The sequence below is a fragment of the Stegostoma tigrinum genome, chromosome 7 (assembly GCF_030684315.1).
Source record: "Stegostoma tigrinum isolate sSteTig4 chromosome 7, sSteTig4.hap1, whole genome shotgun sequence".
Taxonomy (NCBI): domain Eukaryota; kingdom Metazoa; phylum Chordata; class Chondrichthyes; order Orectolobiformes; family Stegostomatidae; genus Stegostoma; species Stegostoma tigrinum.
Window position 1 is genome coordinate 68,530,186 of NC_081360.1, and position 25,305 is coordinate 68,555,490.

At 40.3% G+C, this 25,305-nt stretch overlaps 1 protein-coding gene across 3 annotated transcripts in view; it reads left to right on the forward strand.

Moving 5' to 3' along the window:
* ccdc93 (coiled-coil domain containing 93) overlaps nt 1-25,305 on the forward strand; it is a 72,931-nt gene that overhangs the window by 39,885 nt on the left and 7,741 nt on the right. For all 3 annotated transcript variants that reach the window (XM_048534733.2, XM_048534734.2, XM_048534735.2), the window contains 5 exons: nt 7,878-7,949; nt 9,227-9,335; nt 16,302-16,384; nt 21,747-21,784; nt 23,248-23,332. In XM_048534733.2, coding sequence (XP_048390690.1) covers nt 7,878-7,949; nt 9,227-9,335; nt 16,302-16,384; nt 21,747-21,784; nt 23,248-23,332 — 387 coding nt within the window. The remainder of the gene's footprint in view (nt 1-7,877; nt 7,950-9,226; nt 9,336-16,301; nt 16,385-21,746; nt 21,785-23,247; nt 23,333-25,305) is intronic.

Here is a 25,305-nt window from a genome sequence, read left to right on the forward strand (position 1 = left end):
ATCTTTGCATTTAGTTATGCTAGGAAATAATTGAAAAAAGGATCTGTGGAATTCTAGAATTTACAGCACAGAATGTTTTTAGGTAATGTATAAAAATAATTATTCAAGAAACTGGCAGAACTCCTGTCTGCCCGTTGAAAAGAGCCATGGATCAGAAAAGGCATGGAAATTGTTACAATTCCATACCAGACTGCTAAAATTGTTATAATCTAAGGGACAAGTAACTTTTTTTTTAATTTTTAAGCCAGGTAAAGTGTGAGATGCAGAGGGCTTGTAAAGAAAAAGCCAAAATCTTCCTCTGTTTGAACAAATGACAATAAACCTTTTCAACATTAGAGCAATGGCAATGTCCAGTCTATTTGGAACTTGCTTGTAATGTGCAGGAATGACATTATAAGGATGAGTAATGAACTGGTTGAAGATCCCACAGTACATGTCAAACAGATCCCACAGACTTCTCAACAATTCTTCTCCTCCCCTCCTCCCTGCTCCCAACCTCCTCCAAAGACATTAAATGGTATAATGTCTTCAAGTCTCTTTGAAGTTCAGAATGGACCAACATTCTTCACTTCTGTCAATCTGACCTTACAAGTGCCTCTCAAACAGCACTCTGACATTAGGCAGGCTCATTGCGTGCTCCTGTTCTGGTTACTCACCTTTCTTTGCTGGACCTACACTTTCCTGGACTCAAAAACTGCACTCTAGGACTCATTTGCCAGCATATTACAGCATCAGTATTTATGTAAAATTGTTGGCAGTTATATAGCCATGGAATGTTACAGCATTGAGGAAGTTATTCAGATCATTCTGCCTCTTTCTATCTGAAAAAGAGAGACAACTGCACTAAGTCCCTGTTTAAAGATGACCTGGTTAACATTTCCTTTTAATGTCTTGAGCGAAATATTGACAATATGTTTATTTGACATTGAGTTTCCCTTGAACATTTTTCACCACAAAACTCCTATTCCGTAGTTTATCTGCAGAGGAGACACTTGCTATGATTCAAATTCGCATTCAGTTCTGGAATCTTCCTAACCTTCCTCTGACTCCTACTCCCTGTCCTTAATCCCTGTTGATTCTCCTCATGTCAGTGGCTGCAGTTCCCACCCTCTCTTCAATAAACAGTCCTGCACAGGAACAGGCCCCTCAACCCACAAGACCGCCAACAAATGACACATGACGTAAAGGTAAATGAATCCTCAGGACCTCATCAGGTGTATCCCAGAACTTTGCGGGAAACAAGGGAAGAGGATTACTGGGTCCTTTGCTGAGATATTTGTATTTTCAATAACCACGGGTAAGGTGCCAAAAGACTTGGAAGGTGGCTCATATAGTCATGGAGTTCCACAGTGTGCAATCAGGCCTTTTGGTCCAAATCATCCATGCAGCTCAATATCCTAAACTGATCTAGTCCCATTTGCAAGTATTTGGCTCATTATCCCTCTAATCTCTCCCTATTCACATACCTATGCCTTTTTAAATGTTGTAATTGTACATGCCTTCACCACTTCCTCTGGCAGCTTGATGTGGTGCCATTATTTAAGAAAGGTGATAAGGAAAAGCCAGGGATCTATAGACTGGTGAGCCTGATGTCAGTTGTCAAATGTGAATCTGAGGGAGAGGATTTAAATGTACTTTGAAAGACAAGGACTGATTAGGGATAGTCAGTTGGGCTTTGTGCTTGGGAAACAGTGTCTCACTAACTTGGTTGAGCTTTTTGAAGAGGTGACGAATGAAGATTTAAGGCAGAGCAGTAGACATTGTCTGTCCAGACTAAGCTAGGCATTCAACAAGGTTCGGCATGGTAGTCTGGTTAGTAAGATTAGATTGTGTGGAATCCAGGAGGAGGTAGGCAGTTGGATACAAAATTGACTTGAAGATAGGAGACAGAGGGTTGTTTTTCAGAGTGGAGGCCTGTGATGAGCAGTGTGTCTCAAGGATTGGTGCTCAGGTGTGATTAAGAAGTTTGCACATGATGCCAAAATTGGTGTAGTAGACAGTAAAGAAGGTTATCTCAGCACACAGAGACCTTGATCAGGTGAGCTTAGGAGTGGTAGATAGAGTTTGATTTTGAGTAAATGTGAAGTGTTCCATTTTGGTAAAGCAAACAAGGACAGAATTTATTCAGTTAATGCTAGGACACTGCGGAGTGTTGATGAGCAAGGAGTCCTTAGGAGTATAGGTGCCATAGTTCCTTGAAAGTGGAATCGTGGGTAGATAGTGGGTTAAAGAAGGTGGTTGGTATGCTTGCTTTCGTTGGTCAGTGCATTGAATATGGGAGTTGGGGTGTCATGTTTGGCTGTACAGGACATTGGTTAAGCTACTTCTGGAATACTGCATTCAATTCTGGTCTCTGCTTTAGGAAAGACACTGTTAAATTGCAAGTGTTCAGAGAAGATTTACAAGGATGTTGATTGGATTGGAGGGTTTTAGCCATCAGGAGAGACTGAATAGGCTGGGGCTTTTTTTCCTTGAAATCTTGGAGGCTGAGTGACCTTAGAAGTTTATAAAATCATGATGGGCATGGATAAGGTATATTGCTGAGGTCTTTTTCCCCAGGGTGGGGGAGTCCAGAACTAGAGGGCATAGGTTTAGGTGAGAGGAGAAAGATTTAAAAGGGATCTTGGGAGCAACCTTCTCATGCAGAGGATGGTGAGATTATGGAATAAGCGATCAGAACTAGTGGTGGAGGTGTGTACAATTACACATTTTAATAGGCATCTGGATGAGTAGGAATTGTTTGGAAGTATATGACCTAAATACTGGCAAATAGGACTAATCAGTTTAAGGTACATTGTCAGCACTGACAAGTTGAACTGAAGGTTCTATTTCCGTGTTGTATAACTCAATGACTGACTTTTCCAAACCAAAAACCTACTGCCTCTCCATAGTCCGGGCACCCAAATTCCCTGTCTATTCATTGATCTGTCAAGATGATTCTTAAACATTATTATTGTGTCTGTTTCTACCACTACCTCTGGCAGCATATTCCAGGCAGTTACTATCCTCTGTGTACAAAACTTGCATCTCACACCTCCTTTAAACAATTCCCCTTTTACCTTAAACCTAGGTTACTAATAAATTGTATTACCCTGGAAAAAAGTCTGACTATCTGTTCTATCTATACCTCTCGAATCTGTACAATTCTGTCAGACTGCCCCTCAACCTCTGACATTAAAGTGCAAACAAACCAAGTGTATTCAGTTTCTCCTCATAACTAATACCTTTCAAATCAGGCAACGTCCAGGTAAATAAACAGTTTCTGTGCCCTCTGCAAAGCCTCCACACCTTTCTATGCCTGACTGATGAAGGCGCACATGTTGTATGCCTTTTTGAGCACCCTTTATCCAGTTGTGTGTCTAGTTTTAGGGAACTGTGGACCTAAAATGTCTATATCCCTCTTTAAATTACTCTAAGGATTCTGACATTTTACTGTACACCTCACTCCTGCATTAGGACTTCCAAAATGCATCACCTCTCATTTGTTCAGATTAAATTTCATTAACCATTTCTCTACCCCAGTCCCTAGCTGTATATTCTGGCAATCCCCCACACTACCCACAACTCCCCCAATCTTTGTCAGCAGCAAAATTACTGATCAGACCGCCTATGTTCTCCTGCAAGTCATATACATGGGATCCCAACACCAATCCTTGAGGAACAGCACTGATCTCGGCTCCAGTCAGAAAAACATTCTTCCACTGCTACTGACCAAGCCAGTTCTGTATCCAACTTACCAACTCCACCATTGATCCCATGTGACTTAACCTTTTCTATCAACCTGCCACGAAAGACATGATCATAGGTCTTGCTAGAGTCCATATCGACAGCATCTACCACCTTGCCTTCATCGTTCATCTTTGTGACTTGCTCAGAAAGTTCAATTAGGTTTGTGAGACATGACCTCCTTACTCAAAGTGCTGCTGCCAGTTGCTAATGAATCCATACTTTTCCAACTGATTTAAATCCTGTTCCTTTGAATCTTTTCTCCAATAATTGTCCTATAATTGATTTAAGGCTAATTGGCCTGTAATTTTCCAGAATATCCATTGCCCTTCTTAAACAAAGGAATAGCATTGGCTATCCTCTGGTCCTCTGGGATCTTGCCTGTGACTAAAGAGAATACAAAGATTGTATATAACATGCCAGCAATTTCCTCACTTGCCTCTATCACTATTCTGGGATAGAACCGAGCAGGTCCTGGTAACTTGTCTACCTTTTTAATGCTTTTCAAAACACCCAAGACCACCTATTTTAATATTGATGTCCTGAATTATCGCCCTCCCCGTCTCTAGACTCACCATCCCCCATGTCCTTCCCCTTTGCAAATATCAATGCAATATATTCAGGAAGGATTTCACATGGTTCCTCTAGCTATATGCATAAATCCCCTCATTTATTCTTGAGTGCACCAACATGTTCCCTAGCTACCCTCTTGCTTCTCATATATGGACAAAACACCTTGAGATTTTCCTTAATCCTATTTCCCAAGGACATTTGATAACCCACTTTAACCATTCTAACTCCTTGTTTAAATTATTTCCCTGTTTTTTTAATATTCTTCCAGGGCATATCTGTTATCAGTTTCCTAAATCTTGTGTATACCTCCTTTTCCTTTTTGACTAAGCTCCAATTTTTCTCGGTTGTCTTATCCTTTATTTTCACAGGAACATGCTAGTCCTGAATTCTAATCAACTGGCCTTTTAAACAATTCGCGCATGACAGATGTAGGTTTATCCTTAAGCAGCAGCCTCCAATCTGTATTCCCTAGTTCCTGTCCAGTTTAGTATTTTCACGCAAGGACTACTCTATCCTTGTCCATAAGTAGCTTAAAAGTTACTGAATTATGATCATTGTTGCTGAAATGCTCCCTCACTAAAACTTGATCACATGGCTGGGCTGTTGCCCATGCCAGATCTATCAGCCCCTTCCATAGTTGGCTCTTGCATTTCAAGGTTTCCCAATGTCCACTTCTCCCTTGGCTCTGCTCCATTTTATTGAAGATTTAGGCTCCTGTAAGTGGCAGGAGCTGGTTGCTGCAGGTAGTTCTGTCTGCACCAATCATTCTTTGCTACTAGACAGAGTTAGTCATTAAATTTTTAACGGGCAAGTCCAATTGAACCTGTATTTATAGCCCGTGCATTAAATTGAATTTCTAAATCTCTTAGAATACTTTCAAGTAGTTTTGCTTATGAAAGTAAGCATTTAAGAATATGCATTATTTCAACTTAGTGTTTAGGATCTTTCAGCTGAAAAGAAACTTACCTAACTGTACAGCATTTCTTTTTAGTAATTATGCGCTGAATTATTTCGGCTAGGAATATACTGTTTGGTCCAATGTTTCAACCAGTACACTTTTCTTTCCAAGCAGCGAAAACCATTATATTTCAAAGGAGCTGGGAGAGTAGCTGAATTTTTATTCCTGCTGCAATTCTAATAATTTTCTGCACCCACTAAATTAGTGACCAGTATATGACCATAATAGAAATACAAGTTAACTAGGAAAAAAAGGAAAGAGCTGAATTGCATTGGGATCCCAATTATTGTGTCAGTGAGAAGGCATCAGGAATTTGAAATATCCAACAAATACCAGAGGATTAAACAGTCTGCAGTTGGCAGATTAACAGCAAAACTTCATTTGATCAAAGCTGCTTGAAGATATCCCTGTTGAGGCAGAGGGGAAAATAATTTCGATTGCACCAAAAATGGAAGTGAATATACTACAGTCGAGTTTGCGGATGAAACAAAAATAGCTGGGAAGTCAAGTGGTGAGGATGTATCTCCAGAGGGATATAGATGAGTTGAGTGAGCTGAATCTTGGCAGATATGTTATAATGTGGGGAAATGTGAATATGGACTTTGCCAAGAAAAATAGAGCAGCTGGATATCATAGAATCCCTGCAGTGTGGAAACAGGCCCTTTGGCCCTACAAGTCCATACTGACCCTCAGACCATCCCACCTAGACCCATCCCCCTATAATCCACCTAATCTACGCACCCCTGAACACTACAGACAATTTAGCATAGCCAACCCACCTAGCCTCCACATCCTTAGACTGTGGACGGAAACTGGAGCACTGGAAGAAACCCACGCAGACAGTTGCCAGAGGGTGGAATCGAACCCGCGTCCCTTGTGCTGTTCCTCAAGGGTTGGTGTTGGGATCCCATATATATGACTTGGAGGAGAACATAGGTGGTCTGATCAATAAGATTGCTGCTGACAAGATTGAGGGAGCTGTGGGTAGAATGGGGGATTGCCAGAGTATACAGCTGGGGACTGGGGTAGAGAAATGGTAAATGAAATTTAATCTGAACAAATGAGAGGTGATGCATTTTGGAAGTTCTAATGCAGGAGTGAAGTGTACAGTAAAATGGAAGAATCCTTAGAGTAATTAAAATAAAGAGAGATATAGGCATTTAGGTCCACAGTTCCCTAAAACTAGAAATGCAACTGGATAAAGGGTGCTCAAAAAGGCATACGACATGTGTGCCTTCATCAGTCAGGTGTAGAAGGATGTGGAGGCTTTGCAGAGGGCACAGAAACTGTTTATTTACCTGGATGTTGCCCGATTTGAAAGGCATTAGTTATGAGGAGAAACTGAACACACTTATAAGGGGGACGGATTTGGAAGTCCTTGTCCATGAATTATAAAAAGCCAGGATTCAAGATCACCAGCTAATAGGGAAGGCAAATGAAATGTTGGTCTTTGAAACAAAAGAAATTAAGTATAAAACGAGGGATGTCGTGCTAAAACTATACAAAGCACTAGTCGGACCACAGCTGGAATGCTGCAACCAATTTTGGGCGCCTGTTTAGAAAAGATATACTGGCATTGGAGGCAGTCCCATGAAGGGTCACTTGGTTGACAGTGGGTATGGCGGGGCTGTCTTGTGAGAAGCGGTTGTACTGTTGGGCCTGTAACCATTTGGAATATAGAAGAATGAGAGGTAACTTTACGGAAACACCAAATTCTTCGGGATTTGACAGGGTAGATGCAGAAAGGTTGCTTCTCCTTTCCTCTAATCTCAGAATATAACACTTTTAAGACAGAGTTGTGAGGAATTTCTTCTTTCAGAGGATAATGAATCTGTTGAAATCGGAGCTGTTGAGGCTGGCTTGTTAAATCAAAACTGAAACAAATTATTATACGGGAGGGGACTCAAGGGTTATAGGGAAAAGGCAGGAGTGTTGAATTGAGAATTATCAGGTCAGCATGATCTCATTGAATGGCAGAGCAGTCTTGATGGGCTGAATAGCCTGCCTCTGCTCCAACATCTTATGGACTTGATGGTGGAGATTAAAGGATATCAGAATTGATCTCTGGTTCTAATGGAATTCCAATGCAGTTGTCAGATCCATGCTGACTTGTGCATAGTTGGACCATTTGAAGTGCTTTGGGAATATTTAGTATTAATAACCAAAGCATAAGTTGTGTTGAATTTTTAATAAATATTCATTCAGCCTCTGCTGGATCATTATGGCTAATTCTGGGAATTGCACCTTGTAGACATGAAGAAGGGCCCTTGATGTAGTGAATAATTAGAATAATATAAAGAATGAAATACTTCAGTTATATTAACTGTTCTCTTTCTAAAGCAGAGAAGACCCAGGCAGAAGTTTGATAGAGGTGTTCAAAATCATGAAAGGTTTTAGTGGATTAAATGGGAATAAACTGTTACCTTTGACTGAATGGTCAGTAACTAGCAAAAGTACCGCAGCAACAAGAAAGTAAAATAAAACCTGATATGATCTGGACTGCACTATGAAGGGATAGTAGCAGAATCCAAATCAGTATACGGGATCAGGTGTGTCAGGATGATCTGTGTCTTAAAGCTGTTGAAAATAGTTTTAAACAATTGGCTTTGATTTTAAATAGGAGCATAACGAATTGATAGAACAACAATATAAGGCCGACAGAGAGAAATTACAGAAAATACGACTGTTGTTGGTAAGTAGTCATATGTATCATCATATTAAAAATGCGCAATCTGAGAAACTGTATTATCAAATGTCCATCAGAACTCAATTAATTTTTTTCAGGTGTGTAGATGCTTTTATAGAGTAGTACGTTTGTGAAATAGTTGTATACGTGAAATGACAGAATACTTACCCTTTAATGAAGCTGGTAGTTAAAGATAGTTATGACACTTAAATTATGGTATTTTTTAATAATTCCTAAGTAGGATATCACACGACCATAATTTCTCCATTCTCTCTGCCAGGAAATATCTTTTAATTTGTATAAACTAATCTAGCACATCTGTTGCTGCACAAAAAAATAGGCTGTATTGCAAAATGACCCAGTTTGAGAATAAGCAAGATGTCCCCCTTGGTATAAATATTTGGCTCATTTCATCTCCAGCATGGAATTTTCTCTTTGGTCGACTGTCAATCAGGGATGACAAAGATGTTGTATATTCATAAGATATTCATATTTTCCCCTGCCAAATAGTAATTTACAAATAATTTAACAAACCACATTTTGTTAAAAAGACATACTTTAATTTCCAGCATACCATAGACAAACAGAGGAAGCATAGAAATGTAAGGAAAACAATTTTGAAATGCACGTGTCAGGTATAAAGCATACAGCAAGACACTTTGTAATGCAGTGTCATATCAGTGCAGCTCCAGTTTTTACAAACATAGTCACAGAAAAACGATGAGCTGAGAGGTGCTGGTTCAGGAAGACAGCACAAGAGTTCTAAAAACAAAACAAAATATTGTCAGTTCTGGAAATTGGTGGGGGGTGGGGGTTGGAGAAAAACTGCAGTTGCTATATATAATGAACAGATCCGTTGTTTTAAATGTAGATGCTGAAGTTTTCCCTGTTGGTCACCCCACACCTGATCTGTTGCTCCTCTGTGCGCAGATGTTTTCTTATCTCCGGGATATTCCCAGTATTTTCTACTTTTATTTCGGATTTGTATGCCGGCAACATGTTGATTTGTTGCGATAATGTTAGACTTCAGTATCTGAGAACATCCATTTCTAAATGCCATGTCCAAGCTATTGTGTTGTTCCAAAAATTCAGGACACATTCTTGGAATTCAACAAAGTAAATTTTGCAGACAACTAACTTTTGCATTGTCTCGTAGTAGCAGGCAACAAACTACTGGTTTAAAGTAGTACTTGCTTGATGGGCTAATTTTGAAGCTGTATAGGATGTCTAGTTCTGACATTTGTAAGCGAAGTTAATTTACGAAAACATTTGCTTGCCTTTAGGCCCGACGCAATAGAGAAATTGCCGTTTTGCAACGTAAAATTGATGAAGTACCAAGCAGGGCAGAATTGACCCAATATCAGAAACGCTTTGTTGAACTCTATAATCAAGGTTTGTATTTAATCTAACACATTTAAACCATTTAAAATAAAGTGCTTCATCCAAACAAATTCTACTTGCCTAAATTTAAACCAAAAACTAACTTAATTAATATTTGTAGTAACTTCCATTTTCAATTGTTATCAAGCACAAAGATTCCTTTGGAAGGTTTGGCATCCCTTTGTATAAGAGTGTTTATAGAAATGCAAAATATTGTAAGCATGTTTTTTTGAAGTCCCAGTTATAGAACATAGACAGAATGGTTCAATGCAGGAACAAGCCCATCAGCTCACCAGGTCTGTGCCAACCATGATGCCATTCTGAACTAATCCTATTTTCCCATATGTCGTCTGCAACCCTCTCTTTTCCCTGTCTAAATGGCTCTTAAACGTTGCTAAGTATCTGCTTCTGCCACTCCCCTGGTAGTGAGTTCCAAGCACCTACCACCCTCTCACGTTGTCTGCCAATTTATTCATCAGACCACCTATGTTTTCATCCTGATCTTTTGTGTGGATACTACAAACTACACAAGGGTCCTGACCTGAAAATGTCAACTTTCTGGTTCCTCGGATATTGCCTAGCCTGCTGCACTCCTCCTGCTCCACGCTGTGTGTGTTATCTCGACATCCAAGCACTGATCTTTGCGGACCATCGCTGTTCACAGACCTCCAGTCAGTAATACATCCCTCCACAATTATCCTCTGTTCTATGACCAAGCCAATTTTGAAGCCAATCTTACCAACTCACCATAGATTCCAAGCAACTCAATCTTCTAGACCAGGCTACCATGAGGGAACATGTCAAATGTCTTAGTAAAGTCCATGCAGACAACATCCATTACCCAACCCTCATCAATCATCTTTCTCACTTCCTCAAAAGTTTGAGAGACTAGACTTCCCCTGCAAAGAGCCATGCAACTGATATAAGCACACTGGCCTATAATTTCTTGAACATAGAACATAGAACAATACAGCGCAGAACAGGCCCTTCGGCCCTCAATGTTGCGCCGACCTGTGAACTAATCTAAGCCCCTCCCCCTACACTATCCCATCATTATCCATATGCTTATCCAGGGACTGTTTAAATGCCCCTAATGTGATTGAGTTAACTACATTGGCAGGCAGGGCGTTCCACGCCCTTACCACTCTCTGGGTAAAGAACCTGCTGCTGACATCTGTCTTAAATCTATCACCCCTCAATTTGTAGCAATGCTCCCTTGTACAAGCTGAAGTCATCATCCTTGGAAAAAGACTCTCACTGTCCACCCTATCTAATCCTCTGATCATCTTGTACGTCTCTATTAAATCCCCTCAGCCTCCTTCTCTCCAATGAGAACAGACCCAAGTCCCTCAGCCTTTCTTCATAGGGCCTGCGCTCCAGACCAGGCAACATCCTGGTAAATCTCCTCTGCAGCTTTTCCAATGCTTCCACATTCTTCCTGTATTGGGGCGACCAGAACTGCACGCAGCATTCCAAATGAGGCCGCACTAGTGTTTTGTACAATTGCAACATGACATCATGGCTCCAGAACTCAATCCCTCTACCAATAAAATCTAACACACCGTAAGCCACCTTAACAGCACTATCTACCTGGTGGCATCTTTCAGGGATCTATGTATATGGACACCAAGATCCCTCTGCACATCTACACCACCAAGAATCTTTCCATTGACCCAGTATTCTGCCTTCCTATTATTCCTCCCAAAGTGAATTACCTCACATTTATCCGTATTAAACTCCATTTGCCACCTTTCGGCCCAATTCTGCAGTTTATCCAAGTCTCCCTGCAACATTCTTCCACGCTGTCCACCACTCCACCGACTTTAGTGTCATCTGCAAACTTACTAACCCATCCATCAATGCCTGCGCCCAAGTCATTTATAAAAATTACAAGCAGCAGTGGTCCCAGAACAGATCCTTGATGCGCACCACCAGTAACCAGACTCCGGGCTGAATATTTTCCATCAACCACCACTCGTTGCCTTCTTACAGAAAGCCAGTTTCTCATCCAACCTTGAATAATCCTTGTTTCTTAATCGAAGGAGTAACATTGTCTCCTGAGACTTCACCTGTATCTAAAGAGGATTCAAATGACTCTGTTAAGGCTCCAGTAATTTTCTCCCTGCCTTCTTCGGTTTCCGGGGAGACATCCCTTCAGGCCCTGGGGACTTAACTGTCTTAATGTTTATCCTTAATATCAACATGCCGCAGAATATTAACATGCTTCTCTCTAAACTTAGCATCATCTGTGCCCATCTAGATGATTACCAATGTCAAGGACTCAGGAAGGATCTTCCCCACTTTCCCTGGCTCAATGCATAAAATTGTCTGTTTTCTCCTTGAGTGAACCCACCCTATCCTTAGTTGTATATATTTTTGGAACAGGAGTGCAAGATGCATTGGGCTTCTCTTTAAACCTACTTTTCAAGGACATTACAATGGTCCCTTTTAACCCTCCCAATTTCTTGTTTGTTATTTTTGCTTCCTTTGTACTCTTCGAGGGATTCACTTTGAGCTTTATAGATGCTCCCTTTTCCTTTTTGATTAAACTTTCAACATCTCTTACAAAGACAGAAATTACTGGAAAAGCTCAGCAGGTCTAGCAGGATCTATTGAGAGAAATCAAAGTTACCATTTTGGGTTCAGTGACTCTTCTTCAGAACTGATGGTAACTCGGAACATGTTGGTCTTTATTGCCGAAGATATGGTAGTGGGGGTTTTAAGAAGTAAACAATAGGCGGAGATAGAGTCCAAAGAGAGAGAGAGCTAAGATCAGTTCTGAGGAATGGCCACTGGACCTGAAACTTTAACTCTGATTTCTCTCCACAGATGCTGCCAGACCTGATGACCTATTCCATCAATTTCTGCTTTTGTTTCTAATTTCCAGTGTCCACAGTTCTTTTGTTTCTTCTTCCAGCATTTTGTCTTCCAGTGTTCCCAAATCTTGCCTTCCTTATCTATCTACCTCTTAGAAATGTGCTGGCCTGAACTCTGATATACTGGTGGATTAACCCTCAACCACCCCTAATTTAATTTCTCCAGTTCATATCTAATTCTGTGGTAATCATCCTTCTCCAATTTAGCACTTTCACCCAATGACCCCTCTTATCCTTATAACTATCTTAAAACTTAAGGAATTATTATCACTGTTCCCAAAATGCTGTCCCACTGAAACTTTGATCACCTGGCCAGGTTTATTGCCCAAAACAAGGTTTAATACAGCCCTTCCCTAGTTGAACTATCTGTTTATTGTTTCAAGAAACCCTTCTGGATGCATCTAAAAAATTATGCCCCATCTGAGCTCTTGACACCAAACGTCTCAGCCAATATTGGGGAAGTTAAGGTTGGTTGGCTCATCGAGCTGGTCCGTCGTTGTTCTGCAGACGTTTCATTACCCTGCTAGATAGCATCATCAGTGCAGCTGCCAATAAAATGCTGTTGTTTTCCTGCCTGGTTTTTAAACTCTGGAGTCCGTTGAGCTGGATTACCGACTTCCGATTTCCTTCACAAGATCCTGGAACAAGCAAAACAGAGACAGGCACGGGAGTTCCTAGAAGCCTGGCACAGCACAAAGAAAGCCATCAACAAACATGTTGAACTCGACCCTATATACACTCCATTGCGAAGGAAAACCGGAAGTGAGGTAATCCAGTCCAGAGTTTATAAACCTGGCGTGAAAACACAACGACGCTTCATCGATGGCTGTACTGATGTTACCCTGCAGGGTAATGAAACGTCTGTGGAACAACAACGAACCAGCTTGGTGGGCCAGCCAACCTCGACATCCACAACTTAAGCTACAACTCTACTGCAAAACCTTAGATTGGGTAAATTAAAATTCACTCCTGAAAGTAGTTTTGAAAATCGTTGAGACTTGCCCAGATCACAGTCAATCCTTGAAAGATGAAAACCAGAAAAACTGCAGATACTGTAAATCGGGAACAAAAACTGAAGTTGCTGCTATAACTCAGCAGGTCTGGCGGTAACTGTGAAGTAGTTAATGTTTCTGGTCAGGTGACCCTTCCTTGGAACTGATGGTAGTGCTTTCACTTTGGGCTCTGACTTAACTTCACAGATGCTGTCAAACCTGAGCTCTCCTTGCAAGCTGCCCCATCTTGGGAAATGACAATTGGAAGTGTCATCGGATAGGAACAGTTCTACAGCATTAAACTGTAGAGAAAGATATTTGAGTTGTGTGGAGTGATTTGATGTGTTTGAAGAGATCCAGTGAATCCAAAATTGAGGAAGTTATCATATGCTATGGTTGCAGTCACAAGATATTACTGACTAATTTAGCTGTCCTAGCTATGCATAATGGACACTTAAGTATTGGAAAGTATGTTAAGTTTTAAAAACGGTTGAGTAAAACCAACTGTGGAGGTTAGGTAGTTGATGGTGTGTAAAAGTTTTTAGTCAGCAGCTACAGTAGTTTGTGAAAAGCAGGGGCAAAGGGAGCAAATAGTCTCTTTTTTGGAAGAAAAAGTCTGGTTGGAGTGAGGAAAGGAGTTAGATAATCATTTTTAAAAATCTTGTTCATCCAAAGTAGTATGAAATTAGTCACTTAATAGTACAAAATTTGAATATTGCAGCAAAAAAAGAGACTTGCTGTCAAAACTTCTAGTCTTACACAGATCTGGACAAATGCAAGAATCCAAATTTCAAAGGGAATGACAGTTTATACTGTATTAAAAAATGTGTGCTGATCCATTGGAACATAGACTGTGCTCATGTTGTTACAATGGAGAGTGTAGCAGGGGAAAATTACACCCAAGCTTTTAGGGTCACAGTGCTGTACAGCATGGAAACGGACCCTTGGGTACAACTTGTCCATCCCAAACAGCCTGAATAAATCTAGTCCCATTTTCCAGCATTTGGCCCATATCCTTGTAAACCTTCCCTATTCATATACCCATCCAAATGCCTTTTAAATGTTGTTATTGTACCAGCCTTCTCTTTGTCCACTGGCAGCTCACTCCATATGTGCGCCACCCATCGCGTGAAAAATTTGGCCCTTAGGTCCTCTTTTTAAAATTCTCCTCTCTCACCTTAAACCTATGACTTCTAGTTTTGGGTTCCTCCACTCCAGGGAAAGGACCTTGTCTATTCACCTTAACCATGTCCCTCATGATTTTATAAACCACTATAAGGTCACCCTTCAGCCTCCTGTGCCCCAAGGAAAGTAACCCCGCCCTATTCAGCCTCTCCCTTTTTAGTTCAAACCCTCCAACCCTAGCAACATCCTTGTAAATCTTTCCTGAACCCTTTCAAGTTTCACAACATCCATTCTATAGCAGAGAGACCAGAAACCATATTCCAAAAGTGGCCTGACCAATGTTCTGTACAGCTGCAACATGAATTCCCCCATTGGAATAGAATCTGTTCTCCTTGGCCACAATTGAGAATCCTGAAGGCTGTATTTCCTGCTTGGTGCCTGGGTTCAGCATACATCGTCTGGGCTGTAGAGGAACTTGGATGGAAGGGAAAGATCCAAATGTTGTGGTCCATGTATGGCCTATCTACAGATAGAAAGAGGAAAGAGGTTATGCTGAGGGGATACAAGCAGCTAGGAACTAAATTATAGGTTATATGTCATATCAAAAGGATGGGCAGAGGGGCAGGATTGCCTTGTTGGTAAGAAATTAAATTGATAGCCAGATGTGGTATCGAGCTGGAAGGCATAGAATTTTTGTGGGTAGAGTTAAAGAACACAAAAGCAAGAAAGACCTTGATGGGAGTTGTGTATAGTCCTCCTAGCAAGAGTCAGAATGTGGAAACGAAAATAAATCGGGAGTTGGAAACGGTGTGTAAGAAAGTCATTTGTGGAATGTCTAATATAACAAGGTGTAGAACTGGATGAACGCAGCAGGCCAAGCAGCATCATTGGAGCAGGAAAGCTTACGTTTCGGGCCTGGACCCTTCTGAAGAAATGGGGGAGGGGTAGGGGGTTCTGAAATAAATGGGGAGAGAGGGGGAGGCGGATAGAAGCAGAGATAATAGGAACTGTAGATGCTGGAGAATCCAAGGTAACAAGGTATAGAGCTGGATGAACACAGCAGGCCAAGCAGCATCAGAGGAGCAAGATGCTGCTTGGCCTGCTGTGTTCATCCAGCTCTATACCTTGTTACCTTGGATTCTCCAGCATCTACAGTTCCTATTACCTCTGATTTCATTATCTTTGTGGAATTTCTGATTGAGACAATTTAAAACTTTCTGAAATTAAAACAAACATCTGTGCGAAATATGAAATAAGCTGTTTAATGCTGCTCCGTATAGTACGAACGCAGTGGTATTTTTCATTAACAGCATTCTGATGTCAAATGTTCTTCTGAACGTAGTCAACTCGCCTGTGCTTAAAATCCAAACATAAAGTCAGAATGTGATTCTGTAATCAGCCTTTACTGAACAACACTGATTTGAAGTTTGTTATTTGGGCTTAGTGTGGCTCATATATGCTTATATGTAAGATCCTTCCTGCAAGCAGAAAGAACATGGCTAGGTATTGGAGCTCTTTCAGTTGGATGACAGCTGTTCTCTGATGCATTCCCTGTTTTAATGTGTCAGCAAATCCAAGAGAGCTTGCCATTCATGAATTCAAACAAAATCTTGAGGTCTGATAGTTTACTACCCATTCTCCTTGGCCGTGCCTCGATCAATCAAGAATGGAACTATTAAAATCTAAACTTGTTTCAAAAATTGTAGTTGGCTTATTTCAAATGGCTTAGGAAAGACTTAAACTATGTGAGTAAATGTTGCTAATGATTTGGAATTTTTATAGTATTGAATTGTGTCCTTACTCTTGCCTGTGGAGCATGCATTTATGAAGAGCATTCAAGTAATGTTTAAAAGATCCCACTAGTAAATCACATTTTGTAGCAATATGCATTTGAGTTTTTAAGTGTGTTGTAATTTCTACTGCTATGTAGGATTTGGCTCAGTTAGCCTTGAACCCATTGCTGGTGTCAATTTGTTCTGTTGTAGTTGCAGCAACTCACAAGGAAACAAAGCAGTTCTTCACGCTGTATAATACACTTGATGATAAAAAAGTGTACTTGGAAAAAGAGGTAAGAAATTCAAAACTAACTTTTTTGCTTTATATTTTAGCTTACTGTTTAACACAAAGTAATTATGGCAAATAAGCTCATTCAAAGTTAGTTAAAAGCTATATCCTATGAAAAACTAAAGTACTGCAAATGCTGTGCATTGGCAGGTTAAAAATAATACAGAAAACACCTGGGAGATTAGCCACAAATCTGAAATGATGTTATTGATGTTTTGGGTTTGTGGTATTTGGAACTAACATGAAAACATTCTGTTTGTTTTGAGATTAAAACCAGTTAATGGTGTGCGGCCTTCTTATTGGAACCCAAGTTTCAACTTGAAACATTTATTCCCTCTACTAACGAGCAAAGTGGCAAGTGTGCCACTTACAAGATGCCCTGCAGTAACTTATGAAGATGACTTTTACAGCATTTTTCAATATCTACTATAGCATGTTTGCAGCATATCTCACCGCCTGCATATTTCCTTACAAGTCGTGCATTGTCCTGACTTAGAATCATATCATCCATCCTCCGCTGTCACTGGGTAAAAGTCTTGGCATTCTCTACTTAACAGAAACATGTTTCTACACTACATTAAATTCAGTGCTTCAAGAAGGTGGCTCGCCACCACCACCTGAATTGCAGTTGAGGCGATAGCCTAGTGGTGTTAACGCTGGACTGTTTCCAGAGACCTAGATCACATTGTGGGGACCTGGGTTCCATGGCAGATGGTGGAATTTGAATTCAATAAATATCTGGAATTAAGAATCTAATGACCATGAGTCCATTGTTGATTGTTGGGAAAACCCATGTAGTTCACAAATATCCTTTAGGGAAAGAAACAGCCGCCCTTACCTGGTCTGCCCGACATGTGACTCCAGACCCACAGCAATGTGGTTGACTCTTAACTGCCTTCTGGGCAATTAGGGATGGGCAATAAATGCTGCCTAGCCAGTCATGACCTCATCCTGTGAATGAATAAAGGGGGAAAAAAAGACAAGCAGTAAATTCTGGCCTTGACTGCATTCCCATATTACAAAAATAAATTTCTAAAACTAAAATGGCATAAAAAATTGCCAGGTTAAGGCTACACATGCAGAATACCTCTAATTTTGCCAAAGTGAAATGTGTGCATAAGGATGCACAGAAACATCGGTCTTAACCATGGATACCCTTTTCACAAACCTAGAAAGGTGGACCAGGAGGGAAAGAAAATGCACATCCTGTGTAATTTGCCTATCTCTTAAGGACTTGCAGACCACCTTGAACACCTGGTATTTGTGCGAAGCCATTAAAAAGTAAAAGGTAGTGTGTTTTTAATAAAAATGAGTTTTTCCATGATCTTACATGAAGCAGTTGTTGGAAGCATTCTGCATGTCAAGGCAGCAGGTAGTTGCAGAAGAACAAGAAATTCATTAACTGATATGAAATGTGCTGAGCATTAGATATTGTCTTTCCTTTTATCCACCCCATCCATTTCAGTCACCTGAAATATTGCTAGATTTTAATTCTACTAATTCTGCAATGATAATGTCAATTTACATAGTGATAAGTTTTGGAAAGCTGTTTGTTTAGATGCTGGTGGTGCCTAGCATTGTTGTTGACAGTCAGTTATACACATTGCCGGAAATTCTAGCTGATATTTTTTGTCTCTGAACCAGTGGTACTAAACTTAGTTTTATTAAGGCATCAACTCTGATTGTCTGATCTTTATTGAGAAGGAACTGTTGTTAATTACCCTTTTTTTTTACACATTTTGGTGAATTGTCTACGCATCTGTTCCCCTGCTTACTGCTTGCAGTGTATTAAAGAACCCAAATCAAAGTGCCTGCCCCCTTTCTTATTCTTAAGTTTTACACTCAAAAGCTTCAGCTGAGGATGCTTCCAAATATCATCCCTGCTTACTGCAGCAACTGACTGCTCAATTAATACTGCAACACTGTCCCCTGCCTCAAGTAAGTTTTTTTAAATCCTGGAACGTTGAGTTGCCAATTCTTCATCCTCACTCAACAATATCACAACTCCAAATGTCACCGTCAACTTATCTCCCTGAACTGTAATACTCCAAGAATTAAAGCAGAATCCATTGAGCCTCATCTTACTCCCCTGAAATGCAACATGGCTGAACTCTGTCTGCTTTGATTTCTTTACTATAATATGTTGTGTCCATATTGTGCAAACGTTTTGTGTCCCCTCATACTCCCAACAGGACTGACAAACCCACCCTCCAGGATGTTGGTCCATTCTGGTTCAGTTGCACCTTCCCCAGAAGGGGTCCGTCCCGGTGATCCAGAAATCTAAAGCTGTTCTGGTTGCCGACCCTGAGCGACACGTTCATCCACCCGATTCTCCTATTTCTGTTATTGCTATCATGTGCCACTAGGAGTAATCCAGAGAATACAGCATTTAAGGCCCTACTTTTCAGACAACTACCTCGTCCTTGAATTATTGATGCAAGACCTTATTTCTTGTTATTACCTATATCGATACCAATGTGTACCATGACCACCATCTTTCTCCTGTCAAGATGCCTTGTAATCGTTCAGTGTCATTCCTGATGCTGGCTTCAAGGAGCAACAGGCCATTCTGGAGTCATATCTGCAGCCACAGAAACACCTGTCTGTTCCTCTAATTAGCAAACTCCCTATCACGATTGCTCCTCTTTTCTTCTTCCTCCTTTACTGTACAGTAAATCTGCTTTTTGGTGCAAGCAACTTGGTGTTCTCTGCATTCCCTTCGGGAACGAATACCACCTTCAGCTTCCAAAATCGATCACCAATTTGTGAGCAGGATTCTGGAGCCCTACACTACCTGCCCATTTCTCTTGGACTGCCTTGGAGTCAACTATTCCCTTCTTAGCTCCAATCCCTTGAACTGCAGTGTGACCACCTCTCTGAATATGCTATCCACACAAGTTTAAGCCTTGAAAGTCCGCCATGGTACATCCAGCCACTGCCGAGCTCTAAAACCTGGAACTCCAAGGTTCTGCAGTTCAGAGCACTTTCTGCATATATGGTCATCTGGGATACTAGTATGATCCAAAACTTCTCTCACGTGACAGGTCATATGTTGCACTTGGCTGATCATGCCTGCCCTGCCTTAAAATTAAAGGCACCTACCTTACTTAGCCTTGCTCATTTTTCTTATTACTTAGTCTTAAAGATATTCCCTTAACTTTATTCTCTCCTCTTATTCTACTTTGACTGAATTATTCCAATTTATTATACTGGCTCTGATTCCTGGTGCTGCTCAGTTAATCCTCAGTTAGGGCTATTGAGGACCGTCCCTCAATGGACCTGGACAACATTAAGCAATAGTACTAAAGATATATGTTCCAGATCTTGCTACCCCTCTAGCCAAGCTGACCCAGTACACTGTCAATGCTGGCATCTACCCAATAATATAGAAAATTGCTCAAATATGTTACTGCTCCATTAGTCTATTCTGGATGATCAGTCATATCAACAGTGCTATAAAGTAGTATTTGTTATGCAAAACCTACTCACTGACACTCAGTTCTGCTGAGGCCACTCAGCTTCTGACCTCATTACAACTTTGGCTCAAACATGACAAAAGAGCTGAATTCCAGAGGTGAGTTGAGAGTCACTGTCCTTAGCGTCAAGTCTGTGTTTTGCATAGTGTGGTATCAAGGTTCCCTAGCAATACTGGAATCAATGGGAATCTGAGGGAAAAGTATCTGCTTAAAGACCTACCTGCCACAAAGGAAGTTGGTTGTGCTTGTTGGAGGTCTATCATTTCAGTTCCAGGATATTTCTATAGGAGTTCCTCAGATTGGATACATTCTAATTAATCTGTTCAAATATGTTAACTCTGCAGCCTCGGCTTGAACCAAAGCCTCCTGGCTCAGAGGTGTGGAGTCAACCACTGCATCACAAAAGCACTAGATGTTCCTCAGATAACAAAGTGTGAAGCTGAATGAACCCAGCAGGCCAAGCAGCATCTCAGGAGCACAAAAGCTGACATTTCGGGCATCAGAGATGTTCCTCAGGATAAGTATTTGTAATCAACCTGTTCAGATGTTATGACATACATCTCTGGAACGGGTAGGACTTGAACTCCGGTCTTCTAGCTGAAAGTTAGAAACGCCATCACTGCACCAGAAGAGCAACTTTACTACTTATACCAGCTACATAGTTCTTTTGTGGATATTTTTAATCAACTTGATCAGACATGTTATGACGTAGGAGTCATTACTAGCTTTCCTTTCTCCCAGGCTAGTCATTATCTATTCTTCTGTCAGCCTAACTGCTGTGCTGTCTTCCTCTGGATTCCACCTATTGTTTACTCCTTCTCCCCTCTTCTATCCTTCTCCCTTCCATCTTCAGCATCTATACCAACTTTTTCCTAGGTACAATTAGTTCAGAAGAACACTCACTAGACCTGAAACATTGACTCTGTTTTCTCTCCACAGATGCTGCCAGATCTGCTAACTTTCTCTAGCTTTCAGTTTCAAATTTCCAGCATCCACAGTTTTTTTTTGCCAAAGTAGACTGAATGGTTTGAATGCGGTTCTTCTGTGCAGTACGTTTCTAAGCTTGATTTAAAATCTTTAGTTCTCCTCAAATCGGAGACCAACATACAGCAGGCAACATTTTTTTTCATGACAGCATATGTAAATTAAACTGCATTATTGCTAATGTTTAAATTAGATATTCAGCAAATCTGATACGGATTTGAACTCAGTCAAGAAACAAGTATTTTTTTAAAATGTATTTTTCTAAACAGCATGTTAAAAAATATATTACCACACACTTCTGGAGCAGGCGGGACTTGAATCCAAGCCTCCTGATTCAGGGATAGGGACGTTACCATAGCAGCACTAGAGACCCTTTGAGACAACATTATTAAGGAAAAGTAGAAAACCACTTTCAAGTCCTCCTCCAATGAATAGTGCTCAATAAAATTAATTTCGGTGACCTTGACCAGTTGTTTTTCTAACCTTGGCGACTGGATTTGCACTGACCTAATAGCTGAAACTGTTTAAGTGGTTATCACTAACATAAGTGCATGTTTTCACGTTACGAAAGTACTGCGGGGTGGGGTGGGAATTATTTTACGTTGGCTGATTTGCATTAGTGCAATGTTGTATAATTATTTTCATTTGCAGATTTGTGAATGGTCACAAATAGTTGTTGAACTGCTGTTTGATAGGCTCCCACTTCCTGCATCTTCTCTTTCACTGACGGTTTCAGCTGACATTGGTTGCACCTCTGTTTTAGTTTGGTGCAAACAAGTTTATTTATTTCAAAGTATAAAGTTCACAGTCTCATTAAGGACTGAAACTTTAGTCGCACTGTGAGTACTGCACAACTGTTCTAACAATGCTTGCCAGAAAAACTGAATAGGGTTTCTTTTTTGCCAGGTTAATTTGTTGAATTCCATTCATGATAACTTCCAACAGTAAGTACTGTGCAAATTGGATACGTTGTGAAAATATAAACTAAAATGGGACCGGGTTAGCCGCATTCTTCTGTACCTAACTTAAGGATATAAGCTCCCATTTCTTAATTAAACTGCATAATTAGATGTGTCCTTCCTTTATATCCTCGAAATGGAAGCATTAAGGAAATGGATTCAATCAACACAATAGTATTTTACCCTAAAAGCATGAAATGTATTGCAAAAGATTTTAATTGTTTTTTGGGAACTTGAATTAGAAAGTATGGGTTTTTCTTGTTCTTGTTTTTTGTTTCTGTGCTGGTGAATGCTTTTGTTTAAGAATGAACAGTTTTAGCAGTGGGGTCAGTGCAGCACTTCCCAGAAATCATGTAACTGAAGCTAAGTGACTAGACAAGCTGTTTGGGATCCTTACTGTGTTACTGAGTTGAGCTTTCACAAATCAAAGGAAAAGCATCTTCAATTAAGAAGAAAGGATCCATACAAGATGTGCTGTTTAACTAACTCAAAGTAATGCAAACTTGGCCGTGCAACTGCTTTCCAGCTGCCCGTTGTTGTTCATACTGTATAGGTACTGTTGTATTGTGCTATTCCTAATTGCTTTGTCTGCTCTGTTACCGTCATTATGTTTTGATTACTTCAATAGAAAGGATGAGAAAGAACTATAACCTATTTACTTAATTATTGTCACTCAGCTTTTTCTTCTCAGAATTAAAATTTTTAATATGTATCTCCTTCAGTTTTTCTGATCATAAGGAACATCCCATAAGATCATGAGAAATAGGAGCAACAGTAAGGCATTCACCCCCTCAAGGTTGCCCTGCCATTCAGCAAGGTTATGACTGATCTGATAGTGACCTTAATTCCACTGTTCTGCCTGCCACACCATATCCTTTGACTCCCTAGTTGATCAAAAATCATTTTGTCAATGACCGTCTCCATTTCTTTTTGGGAAGAGAATTTCAAGGGTTAACCACCCTCTGAGAAAATCAGTTCCTTCACATCTGACTTAGATTGTAGGCCAGTTTTTAAACTGTACTGTCTAGCTCTAGGCCTTACTAAGAAAACACCTTGGCAGCTACCTTGTCCAGTCCCCACAGAATCTTGTATCCTTCAGTAAGATTGCCCCCAGTCTTCTAAACGCTGATCAGTGTAGATCCACCTTCTACCTTCTTTCCTCTTAAGATAACCATACATTGGAAAACCTGGGGGATTGTTGTGGTTAGTAATTTCAGTGCAGGAAGTGACAGCATGACATGACATCTGCCTATTTTCTTTGGCAGCTCAAATGTGGAGAACAATATAATGTCTACATATGAAGAAGAATAGGACCAAAACTTAATTCTTTACCCTTCAACACAAAATTGTCAAATTAGCCTGTAACGTTAAACATGCATCTGGGCTTGTTCTGTTACTAATTTGCACTGTGGAATGTTTTCATAAACATCTGTTCTGAAATGTTTCAGGGCTATGGCTGCTACTGCTTCTCGAGACCAGTTCTTGCGCCAGATGGAACAGATTGTGGAAGGTATTAAGCAAAACCGCATGAAGGTAATAAATCCATTCATGTCATAATACGTGAAACTATTGGTCACCCTAATTTTCATTTGGAAAAATGAATGTAGAAAAAGAAATAGAGAAACCCAAGCCATTTAGTATGGAATGCCAGAGACAACGGTGGAAATAATGAGGCAAAACCAGAGTACAGAGCATAGAGATAGAAAGATTGGTTCTACAAATCAATTAAATGGTTGAAACTGTACCAACCAACCGAGCCAAACAAGACACTTCTTTGACTTACTGTCATGAACCCCTTCCAACACAAATGACAGTCATATAGCCAACTGAGTCAGTCAACTTTCTATGAAACAATCCAATTGATCCCATTCCTCTGCTGTATCTCCATAGTTCTGCCAGTTTAGTTTTGAAATCGTTCATTATCTCCACTTCCACCAACCTCCATAGGCAATGAGTTCAAATCATACTTGCTGCATTTTTTTTAAAGCTGCTTCCTCACATTTCCTGCCCCTCTCTCTCCCAACATCTGCTTAGAACCAGGCATCTGTTAGCGAGTTTTGAGAAGATTTGTAGCTCAGGTTGAGGTTCTGGATGTGAGTTTGCTCGCTGAGCTGGAAGGTTAGTTTTCAGACGTTTCGTCACCATTCTAGGTAACTGATGTTACCTAGAATGGTGACGAAACGTCTGAAAACTAACCTTCCAGCTCAGCGAGCAAACTCACATCCAGGCATCTGTCTTCCCTAGTTCTGATACCAACAGCAAATAATGTCAGCTTTTCTTTGTCCATCTAATTCTAAACTTGTCATTGAGCTGTCAAAATTTCCCTCCATTTCTTTTTGCTTCAGGGAAAACAATCCCAGCTTCTCTAATGTGGTCATATAGCTATAATCCCTCATCCCTGCTTTCATTCTGCATCTTTCGTAAAGCATCTACCAGAACTAGATGCAATGCTGTAGTTGTGGCCTAGTTAGATCTTTATGAACTTTATTTGTAGTAACTTTCCTACATTTTTCTTTAATGAGACCTGGGTAACGAATGGCAAAGCCAGTATTTATTGTCCATTCCTGTTCGCTCTTGATTTGAATTATTTACTCAGACACCAGAGGTTGGATAAACCCAGCATATGCAATGCTAGATGCACAGCAATATGGACCAGATCCTCCTCCTAAAGGAAATTAGCGAGCCAGATTAGATTGGGAACTATTTAGTTGTTGTACAATGTCACCATTACTGAAATTAGTGTTGCATTCCAGATATTACTTCTCTAAATCAGCCTGCTCTGGATTACTAGACCAGTAATATTAACACTTCAGCATCTCCAGAAGTACTCCTACTTCAGCCAAAATCCTGCATACTTTGCTAACCACCAGTGGAATATTTTCTGCAGTGTTAAATGTCCTTTGCACATGAACTTCTAGTCCATCTATACATTCTGTAGAACGTTGCCATTTAGTTTATATTTCTTTGCCCTGTCTCTTCTGCCAACATATATAACCTTGTGCTTCTTTAAATTCCACCTGACAGTGTTTATAAAATTGGCTGACACATTTATATCGTGCTGAAGTCATTTGTTTCCTTCTGTATGATGTCAGCCAATTTGTTAGCCAAGCTGAGATTGACTCTTCTTTTTCATGAGCCTGTTTTGGTGTTCAGCCTTTTATTTGGTGTTCTGTCAAACATTTCTTTAACATCTGTCTAGACAATGTTCATTGCTTTCTTGCACCAATCCTCAGTGACGTCATCACAAAAATTAAAAGCTCAAATTGTAAAGCATGATCTGCATTTTATAAATCTATGCTGACTATCCATAATTATCTCAAATCACTTAATACCTTTCGAGCAGTTTTTTCCATTATTTGTTGTTTCTAACACCTTTTATCCTTCACTGAACTGATGTTAAACTGACCATCATCCTTCCCTGCTTTCTTGATTAATTGTCACATTTGCAACACCTCTATCCATCGGCATCTTCCCCATACCAAGGGAAGATTGGAACGTTATACTAG